General features: G+C 42.5%; 1 protein-coding gene and 1 pseudogene across 1 annotated transcript; both read right to left on the bottom strand.

The window, feature by feature from the left end:
• Nucleotides 1-149: 149 nt before the first annotated feature.
• Nucleotides 150-7,623, bottom strand: LOC129410572 (protocadherin Fat 4-like). The gene is made up of 3 exons (XM_055159046.1): nucleotides 5,230-7,623; nucleotides 3,704-4,462; nucleotides 150-2,537 (listed from the first exon to the last, which is right to left on the bottom strand). The coding sequence occupies exons 1-3, from the start codon at nucleotides 7,621-7,623 to the stop codon at nucleotides 150-152; spliced, it is 5,541 nt and encodes a 1,846-aa protein (XP_055015021.1).
• A 765-nt stretch (nucleotides 7,624-8,388) lies between these two features.
• On the bottom strand, nucleotides 8,389-10,791 carry LOC129410571 (protocadherin alpha-2-like; annotated as a pseudogene).
• Between the last annotated feature and the right edge of the window lie 416 nt (nucleotides 10,792-11,207).

The raw sequence follows: 11,207 nt of genomic DNA, 5'->3' as shown, positions 1-11,207 counted from the left end.
TGTCTCTTGGTAGTGATAATGAGGGAAAAAAAAAAACACATAATGAAGACTTTTAAATCGGCATTTAACTCGTGGATTATTACAAAAACAACAATCCACTCCACTCGGTGATCACTGTGTAGTTTTGTCTTATGTAGAAGTCCTGTGTACTAATACCGTAAAAAAGTATTTACCTCTTCAGAGGGCCTCCTCCTGTCAGGCAGCACCAGTGTGTTGGCTTGGCTCCCTGGGACTATAGTGGATCCTACGCTCATTCTGGGTCCAACTAACATGTAGCGCTTGTCTCCAGATCTGTACTGGATGCTGTGGCACAGAGTCCCGTCATAGTTTGTGTCCTGTAAGTACTTGGAGGTGTAGTCAGTGCTGGACTTGGAGCACTGCATTGCAATCAGCACAATGATACTGAGAATGAACAGAGCTGAGACCGAGGCCAGAGTTATCATCAGGTAAAAAGTCACGTTAGTGTCCTCAGAGTCTTTAGAGGAGCTCTTAACGTCAGAAGCTGCAAAAGCCTCTCTGGGCTCCACCACTTTCACGAGCACAGTAGCTGTAGCTGACAGGGACACGTTGCCATTGTCTTTGACCAGTATGACGAGTTTGTGCTCGGCCTCGTCTGTCTCTGTGAACGAGCGAAGTGTCCTGATCTGTCCTGTGTAGCGGTCCAACCCAAACAGACTGTGGTCAGTCACTTCCTGCAGTGAAAACAGCAGCCAGCCGTTATATCCGATATCAGAGTCATAGGCCCTGACTTTAGTCACCAAGTGTCCCGCGTTCACATTGCGGGGGATCTCCTCCACTCCTTCAGCAGAACCATTAGACCTGACTGGATACAGAATGACTGGAGCGTTGTCGTTCTGATCCAGGATGAACACGTGCACTGTCGCGTTGCTGCTCAGTGACGGAGTCCCAGAGTCTGAGGCCACGACTTGAAACTGGAAAGACTTTAATGTCTCAAAGTCAAAGCTTTTCAGAGCAGTGATTTGACCATTTTCCGCGTTCACGTTTAAAAAGAGCGTCACGTCCTTCTCCTGTCCTGCACGCGCAATGCTGTAGGAAATATCTGCGTTTTCATTCTTGTCTTTGTCTGATGCAGTTACAGAGAACAGTGACGTCCCTGCCACGTTATTTTCTACAATATAAAAGTACAGAGGATTTTGTTCAAACTGTGGACTGTTGTCGTTTACATCTAATATCTGAATACTCAGAGTTTTAGTGGTGGATAAAGGAGGCTCCCCACAGTCAGTGGCTTTTATAGTTATGTCATAATGTGACACCTCCTCCCTGTCCAGGAAATCCTTAGTGACAACTGAATATGTGTTTTCTTTATACGAGGGTTTGAGTTCAAAAGGCACGTTGTTTGTTATGTGAGCGATGATTTTACCATTGACACCAGAGTCTTTGTCTTTGACGCGAATGAGAGAAACTACTGTCCCTGGTTTGGAGTCTTCAGACACTGTGTTTGACAGAGAAGTCACGTCTATTTCTGGAGAATTATCATTTACATCTATGATTTTTATAATAACTCTACATTCACCTGTTAATGGAGGTGTGCCTTTATCTGACGCTTGCACTTCCAATTCATAGAAATCATTTTCTTCGTAATCGATGTGCCCCTTTACAACAATGTCTCCTGTTTTCGTGTCTAATTCAAAAATATCATAGATTCTTTGCTTTAATATTTTTGCCAGACTATAATCAATTTCTCCGTTTGTTCCTTCGTCTGGGTCTGTAGCTGTGAGCTTAAAAATTGACGTGCCTGTTTGTAGATTTTCTTTCGCTGTAATTTCATAAATCTCTTGACTAAAAACTGGTCTATTATCATTAATATCAAGAACAATAATGGTAACATTAAGTGTGCCTGACCTCTGGGGTTTACCTCCATCAACCGCTGTGACCACTAAAGAATGTTCACTGCTTTTTTCTCTGTCCAGCATTTTTTTCAAAACTAGAAATGGTATTTTTTCACCATTAGTTTCGCGAATATTAATGTCAAAATGTTCATTAGCAGACAAACTGTACGTGCGGACTGAGTTCATCCCTGCGTCAGGATCATGAGCAGAGTGCAGCTGAAATCGTTTTCCAGATAAGGTATGTTCCGCTATTTCTATGGTTTCATTTCTTTTGGGAAAGGTGGGCGCGTGGTCGTTTACATCGGTGATTTCTACAACAACATAGTGAACTTCCAAAGGGTTTTCCACCAGAACCTTCAGCTCCATCAGACACGTACCGCTGCCCTGACACAGCTGCTCTCTGTCAATGCGCCCGTGGACGTACAAAGCGCCATTATCAGAGTTTACAGCAAAAATAGCCTCATTCGTCTCAGAAACAACACGGAACCGTCTCTCATCCAAAGAAGCAGTATCAAGACCAAGATCCTTTGCGACATTTCCAACAACAGTACCGTCCCTCACCTCCTCCGGAACAGAGTATCTGATCTGAGCCAAAACGAATTGCCCAGAAAACAGCAGTAGAGCCGAGCACAAAGCGATCCACGAGCTGATTCCTGGTAGAAAAGATCGTTTAATTCCCATCGTTGTCTACAATGACACCGATATGAAATAGTGGCAATGAAGATGCTGTAGTAAATGCAAAATGTACAGTAACGGAAAAGACATGTGGCCACTCCGCTCCAGTAGAATGGAAACAATAGCTTTTGTAAGAGGAGGGACAAACTTAAGTAGCTGTTTCTATACTGAATAGTGCCACCTTGAGGTCAACCATGATAGATCAGTCACTTATTGTGTCTTAAGCAAAATTGCTAGGGAAAATATTCATATGTAATGTTCAGATAATTAAACCAGGCGCTGTGCATTGAGTTAATGTGAGCCTTGATGAACTCTGGAGTTAGTTTGTGATGTAGAACAGAAAACATCTCTTAATCAGCACCATGGACAGAGACCAGACAGAGAATGAAAATGAAAGAGACCGTGCCGCACTTTTTCACACAGCTTTAGCTCTGAGCACGGAAACTTCCAAGTCACAACAAGATGTTTCCCTCACAAATAGTGCCTTTAAGTTACATTTTCATTTGAGAACAGCCTACAAAACTTGCAAATATCACGTAACAGTGACATCATACAAAATAAATAAAAACTATATTGTTTACATTTTCTGTTCCTGGTATATATATATATATATATATATGCACACTGAGTTCACGTTATATGTCTCAGGTAAGCATGGGTAAACATCATCTTCTTTGTTATTTTCCATTTTAAATCCAATGTCAAAGTTGAATGTAATGCATTTTTGGAAAAATCTGTTTGTATTCTTCTACATAAGCGGAAGAAAATATGTAAAATATTACATACAGAAGTTGGTATTCCTTTGCAAACATGTTGGTTCCAAGTCAAATTTTTAGGTACTATTGTAAAAGATGGGATTCTGATTCCGTTACTTGATGTAGTTAAAACACTTAAAGAAAAGCCGTATCTGTAATTACTATTTTGTGAAAGAGGCTATGAAATATAATTATCATCTGATCCACAAAAGTGTGTTCTAGAGCTTTGAAAGGCCTGCGTACCATGATAAAGAGATTTTTGAATCCACCTGATCTTTATTTTGCACATCAGCACTTTCCCTTTGGGTCATACGCTGGACTAGAGTGGCACAGGCAATTCAGTAGAGATGGTCACGCTTAATACAAATGTCAGTTAGTTACTTGTTCAACCTAATTAGCAGTGCATATTGAAAATGTATTTACCTCCTCAGAGGGCCTCCTCCTGTCAGGCAGCACCAGTGTGTTGGCTTGGCTCCCTGGGACTATAGTGGATCCTACGCTCATTCTGGGTCCAACTAACATGTAGCGCTTGTCTCCAGATCTGTACTGGATGCTGTGGCACAGAGTCCCGTCATAGTTTGTATCCTGTAAGTACTTGGAGGTGTAGTCAGTGCTGGACTTGGAGCACTGCATTGCAATCAGCACAATGATACTGAGAATGAACAGAGCTGAGACCGAGGCCAGAGTTATCATCAGGTAAAAAGTCACGTTAGTGTCCTCAGAGTCTTTAGAGGAGCTCTTAACGTCAGAAGCTGCAAAAGCCTCTCTGGGCTCCACCACTTTCACGAGCACAGTAGCTGTAGCTGACAGGGACACGTTGCCATTGTCTTTGACCAGTATGACGAGTTTGTGCTCGGCCTCGTCTGTCTCTGTGAACGAGCGAAGTGTCCTGATCTGTCCTGTGTAGCGGTCCAACCCAAACAGACTGTGGTCAGTCACTTCCTGCAGTGAAAACAGCAGCCAGCCGTTATATCCGATATCAGAGTCATAGGCCCTGACTTTAGTCACCAAGTGTCCCGCGTTCACATTGCGGGGGATCTCCTCCACTCCTTCAGCAGAACCATTAGACCTGACTGGATACAGAATGACTGGAGCGTTGTCGTTCTGATCCAGGATGAACACGTGCACTGTCGCGTTGCTGCTCAGTGACGGAGTCCCAGAGTCTGAGGCCACGACTTGAAACTGGAAAGACTTTAATGTCTCAAAGTCAAAGCTTTTCAGAGCAGTGATTTGGCCATTTTCACTATTAATATTAAGAAATGAAGTCACTTTATTTTCTGCACTTCCATCTCTGTAAATATGATAAGAAATATGAGCAACCTCTGTGCTCGACAACTCAAGTCATGTGCGGTACCTGTGTTAAACGGACTCATTTCTATTTCATGTATGATTCAGACTTGGCGCTGTGGAGACCTGGCATCGTATGGTTTCTAAATGTGTAATAACCAAGTATCAGTGGAAATCATCAAGTCTCGCTCTTCTCTCAGCTATCTCAGAGCACATGTTAAGGGCTATAGCTGGCGCTCTCCGCCGGACCACTGCCACACGTTACAAGTTTTAGCTCTGAGCAATTAATTTGTTGCTTCCTTTACAAGAGAAAGTTGCAAGTACAAAGAAACACAGTTCAGCACCATGGAGGAAGTATACAAGTTACAGGATAACGCTGCATACTAGATATAAACATGTAAAGAGGCAGGAAACAGTGCACACTGAGTTGATGTTATATGTCTCAGGTGAACATAGGTAATATGGGACACGATTTGAAAATTCATCTTCAGTCTTAGTTTCCATTTTAAACACATGTTGAAGTTGAATATAATAGATTTTTGGAAAGATCTGGTTGTATTCTTCCACAAAAGAAAAGCAAATATTTCCCTGTGGGTCTGGTCTAGAGTGGCACTGGCATTCAGTAGAGATGGTTAAGCTTAATACAAATGTCAGTTAGTTACTTGTTCAACCCAACTATCAGTGCATATTGAAAATGTATTTACCTCTTCAGAGGGCCTCCTCCTGTCAGGCAGCACCAGTGTGTTGGCTTGGCTCCCTGGGACTATAGTGGATCCTACGCTCATTCTGGGTCCAACTAACATGTAGCGCTTGTCTCCAGATCTGTACTGGATGCTGTGGCACAGAGTCCCGTCATAGTTTGTGTCCTGTAAGTACTTGGAGGTGTAGTCAGTGCTGGACTTGGAGCACTGCATTGCAATCAGCACAATGATACTGAGAATGAACAGAGCTGAGACCGAGGCCAGAGTTATCATCAGGTAAAAAGTCACGTTAGTGTCCTCAGAGTCTTTAGAGGAGCTCTTAACGTCAGAAGCTGCAAAAGCCTCTCTGGGCTCCACCACTTTCACGAGCACAGTAGCTGTAGCTGACAGGGACACGTTGCCATTGTCTTTGACCAGTATGACGAGTTTGTGCTCGGCCTCGTCTGTCTCTGTGAACGAGCGAAGTGTCCTGATCTGTCCTGTGTAGCGGTCCAACCCAAACAGACTGTGGTCAGTCACTTCCTGCAGTGAAAACAGCAGCCAGCCGTTATATCCGATATCAGAGTCATAGGCCCTGACTTTAGTCACCAAGTGTCCCGCGTTCACATTGCGGGGGATCTCCTCCACTCCTTCAGCAGAACCATTAGACCTGACTGGATACAGAATGACTGGAGCGTTGTCGTTCTGATCCAGGATGAACACGTGCACTGTCGCGTTGCTGCTCAGTGACGGAGTCCCAGAGTCTGAGGCCACGACTTGAAACTGGAAAGACTTTAATGTCTCAAAGTCAAAGCTTTTCAGAGCAGTGATTTGACCATTTTCACTATTAATATTAAGAAATGAAGTCACTTTATTTTCTGCACTTCCATCTCTGTAAATATGATAAGAAATATGAGCATTTTCACCTTCATCTTTGTCATTAGCTTGAACTGAAAACAACTGTGCTCCTGCTTCATTGCCCTCAGTGATATAAAAACTATAAGGTTTAAGGACAAACTCTGGGCTGTTGTCGTTCACATCTGAAATTACAATTAAAATATTCTTTTCAGATTTAAGTGAGGGCTGGCCGTGATCTGTGGCCACTATGGACAGTACATACTGTGACTGTGTCTCTCTGTCCAGAGCGGATTTAGTCACGAGTGAAAACATTTTGTCCTGTAGGGAAGGAGACAGTGTAAAGGGAACATCTCCTTCTATTGTACATGTCACTTTCCCGTTCAGACCAGAGTCTCTGTCATTAACACTGATCAGAGCCACAGTAGTCCCGGGCCTAGAGTCTTCAGGAATGGAGCTGGAAAACGAGGTGACTTCAATCTCAGGCGCATTATCATTCACGTCTACTATTTTTATAATCACGTTTTTCTGTGTGGCCAACGGAGGCACGCCTTTATCTGATGCCTCCACTTCAATTTCGTATTTATCTTTTTCTTCATAGTCAATTTGTCCTTTTACAAGTATCTCACCTCTTGTGGGATTTATCTCCAGTAGTTTCAGTAATCTTTGACTTACACTGTTACTAAACGAATAAATTACGTCTCCGTTTGCACCTTCATCTAAATCAGTGGCATTAACCTGTATCACGGTTGTTCCAATTGGTACATTTTCATGAAGCATCACCGACAAGTCGCCGTTCATGAAAATAGGTAAATTATCGTTAACATCAAGAACATTAACGGTGATACCAGTGATGCCAGATTTTGGAGGTTTTCCGCCATCTAGAGCCGTCAGCACCAAAGCATGCCGCTTCTCTGTCTCTCTGTCTAACGGTTTTTGTACAATTAATGTTGGTATTTTTCCATCGTCTCCCTTGTCTTTAACATCTAGACGGAAATGCTCGTTTGCGCTAAGTTTGTAATGCTGTATAGAAAATGGTCCACTGTCCAAATCTCTTGCTGCTTTGAGAGGAATCCGAAATCCCGGGAGCACAGACTCTGAAATCTCCAGTGTTGTTTCCGATTCAGGGAAAATTGGCGCATTGTCGTTTATGTCCTGCACCTCCACTCCAACGTAATGCACCTCCAGCGGGTTTTCTAACACAGTCTTAAGATTTATTAAACATGTAGTGCTCTTTTCACACACCTCTTCTCGGTCAATCTTACGGCTCACATACAAATTACCGTCTTTCTGATCCACGTGAAAAAGCGACTCTGCAGCACCGGACACAATGCGATACTTCCTGTCTTTGAGCGCACTCTTGTCCAAACCCAAATCCTTTGCGACATTCCCGACAATGGTTCCTTCTGTAACTTCTTCAGTGACAGAATATCTCAGCTGCGCAGAGGCCATTGTCCACAAAGCTACAGTGAATAGAGAGCTGATGTACCAGCTTTTCGCGCGCCACGATCGTTGTCCCATGATTGCAAAAAATAATCCAATAACTCGAAATTGTTAAAAATCACTATAAAACTTGAAACACATCAATTAGAAACCTAAATGTTGAACTAAATCGAAACAATCCACAACGACCACAGCCAACGTTTTTGTTCACAGCAAAACAGTGAAGTGGGTGGATCTGTAATTCAGGTCCAGCCCATAAACTCCGCAATGACCATGTGACAGTGACACCGTGCGATATCAATGAAAAGTACACTGTTAAGTTTGAGATGAATTGAAAATAATAAACTCAAAAAAAGAGTCGAGAATAAACATCAGCACCTTGGACAACGAATAGCAGGCGCCACTGAAGCGTGTCGACATAACCCGTTAGAACACATTAAGGTCCCAATATGTGGGGTTGATCTGTTATTTAAGAGAGGGTTGTAGTTTTGGGGGGTGCTAATTTCGATAAGTATTTAGTAACAACCAAGGAAAACAACACAATGAGGACTTTAGATCAGCTATTTTTGTCATAACTGAAACAGTGGACATTTTCTTTACCAAAACTAAAATTCACCTCAATGAATTATCACTATGTAATTTGATTATATTTGGAGAAAAACACATTGAATGAAGTTTAGCTTGATTTAAAAAAAATAATAATAATATAGAAAAAGAGAAAAACATACATTCAATACATTTAGAATTATGTGTATGGATCATTTTAAATTGCTGTGAAGAAGATTGTTAAATCAGAGTAGCCACGTGTGTAAGGTACAAAGAAAACGGAGAAGGACTAAATCTTTAAAATGTATTTACCTCTTCAGAGGGCCTCCTCCTGTCAGGCAGCACCAGTGTGTTGGCTTGGCTCCCTGGGACTATAGTGGATCCTACGCTCATTCTGGGTCCAACTAACATGTAGCGCTTGTCTCCAGATCTGTACTGGATGCTGTGGCACAGAGTCCCGTCATAGTTTGTGTCCTGTAAGTACTTGGAGGTGTAGTCAGTGCTGGACTTGGAGCACTGCATTGCAATCAGCACAATGATACTGAGAATGAACAGAGCTGAGACCGAGGCCAGAGTTATCATCAGGTAAAAAGTCACGTTAGTGTCCTCAGAGTCTTTAGAGGAGCTCTTAACGTCAGAAGCTGCAAAAGCCTCTCTGGGCTCCACCACTTTCACGAGCACAGTAGCTGTAGCTGACAGGGACACGTTGCCATTGTCTTTGACCAGTATGACGAGTTTGTGCTCGGCCTCGTCTGTCTCTGTGAACGAGCGAAGTGTCCTGATCTGTCCTGTGTAGCGGTCCAACCCAAACAGACTGTGGTCAGTCACTTCCTGCAGTGAAAACAGCAGCCAGCCGTTATATCCGATATCAGAGTCATAGGCCCTGACTTTAGTCACCAAGTGTCCCGCGTTCACATTGCGGGGGATCTCCTCCACTCCTTCAGCAGAACCATTAGACCTGACTGGATACAGAATGACTGGAGCGTTGTCGTTCTGATCCAGGATGAACACGTGCACTGTCGCGTTGCTGCTCAGTGACGGAGTCCCAGAGTCTGAGGCCACGACTTGAAACTGGAAAGACTTTAATGTCTCAAAGTCAAAGCTTTTCAGAGCAGTGATTTGACCATTTTCCGCGTTCACGTTTAAAAAAGAGCGTCACGTCCTTCTCCTGTCCTGCACGCGCAATGCTGTAGGAAATATCTGCGTTTTCATTCTTGTCTTTGTCTGATGCAGTTACAGAGAACAGTGACGTCCCTGCCACGTTATTTTCTACAATATAAAAGTACAGAGGATTTTGTTCAAACTGTGGACTGTTGTCGTTTACATCTAATATCTGAATACTCAGAGTTTTAGTGGTGGATAAAGGAGGCTCCCCACAGTCAGTGGCTTTTATAGTTATGTCATAATGTGACACCTCCTCCCTGTCCAGGAAATCCTTAGTGACAACTGAATATGTGTTTTCTTTATACGAGGGTTTGAGTTCAAAAGGCACGTTGTTTGTTATGTGAGCGATGATTTTACCATTGACACCAGAGTCTTTGTCTTTGACGCGAATGAGAGAAACTACTGTCCCTGGTTTGGAGTCTTCAGACACTGTGTTTGACAGAGAAGTCACGTCTATTTCTGGAGAATTATCATTTACATCTATGATTTTTATAATAACTCTACATTCGCCTGTTAATGGAGGTGTGCCTTTATCTGAAGCCTCTACGTTCTAATTCATAATGAATCAGTTTTCTTCATAAGTCTATTGGGCCTCTAGTGACAATTTCTCCTGTTTAATCGTGTTTAATTTCAAATGTTTTATAAATATCGTTGCTTCAATGTTTTCCCCGAGACTATATTCAATTTCTCCATTTATTCCCTTCGTCCGCATCTGTTGCGTTTAACTTAAATATTACATTTCCTTTCTCCAAATTTTCTTTCACTGTGAATGTTCATAAACCTCTTGAGTAAAAACTGGTCTATTATCATTACTGTCCAAGAACAATAATGGTAACATATTCAGTGTCCCTGACCTCTGGGTTTACCTCCCCATCAACCGCTGTAAGGAGCAGAAGAATGTGTGCTGCTCTGTTCCCTGTCTAAAGGTTTTTTTAAATTACCAGAAACGGTATTTTTTCACCAAGTCACTTTGTCCGAATATTAATTTCAAAATGTTCATTTGCAGACAAACGTGTACGTGCGGATCGAATTTGTTCCTGCGTCGGGATCATGTGGGCAGGGTGTAGCTGAAATCGTTTTCCCTGGCAAAGTGTGCTTCTCCAATTTCAAACGTTTGATTTGTTTTAGGGAAATCTTGGCGCGTGGTCGTTTACATCAGTAATTTCTACAACCAACATAGTGAACTTCCAAAGGGTTTTCCACCAGAACCTTCAGCTCCATCAGACACGTACCGCTGCCCTGACACAGCTGCTCTCTGTCAATGCGCCCGTGGACGTACAAAGCGCCATTATCAGCGTTTACAGCAAAAATAGCGTCATTTGTTTCAGAAACAACACGGAACCGTCTCTCACCCAAAGAGGAAACATCAAGACCAAGATCCTTTGCGACATTTCCAACAACAGTGCCGTCCTTCACCTCCTCCGGAACAGAATATCTGATCTGAGCCAAAGCGCACTGCCCAAAAAACAGCAATAGAAAAGAGAACAAAGTGATCCACGAATATTTTCTCTGAACAAATGGTTTCTTCATCTCCATTATTTTTCATAAATTCATTTATCCGTGATGACAGTTTTTGAAGTCACTAAAAAGCCAAATATCCAAAGTAAAGCCTTAGACAAACGAACACAGTACCCTCAAGTCAAACCGAAACAAAAGGATCTGAAAGAGGAGGTACGATGTGGCGCAGGGCTTTTCACATGAAATAGCGCCACCTAATGATCAAGTAGAGCTCTTAGGTCAGAGGAAATATACTTTACAAATATCCCACTGCTACATTTACTGTCTACTGCATTGTTATATTTGAAATACTGCATTCTTATATTTGAAATCCCAACATAGGTACATAGATTGCTTCTAGAAAACTGGATTTTACACCAAAACGTCACCTGTGCAAGGTCCACTGTAGTTGATAAACTTCCAAGAAAGGACCCAGAAAATACTGTATTTTACAA

This window comes from Boleophthalmus pectinirostris, unplaced genomic scaffold, assembly GCF_026225935.1.
Source record: "Boleophthalmus pectinirostris isolate CB_2022bp ecotype Guang Dong unplaced genomic scaffold, ASM2622593v1 HiC_scaffold_23, whole genome shotgun sequence".
Taxonomy (NCBI): domain Eukaryota; kingdom Metazoa; phylum Chordata; class Actinopteri; order Gobiiformes; family Gobiidae; genus Boleophthalmus; species Boleophthalmus pectinirostris.
This window is presented reverse-complemented; position numbering and strand designations above follow the sequence as displayed.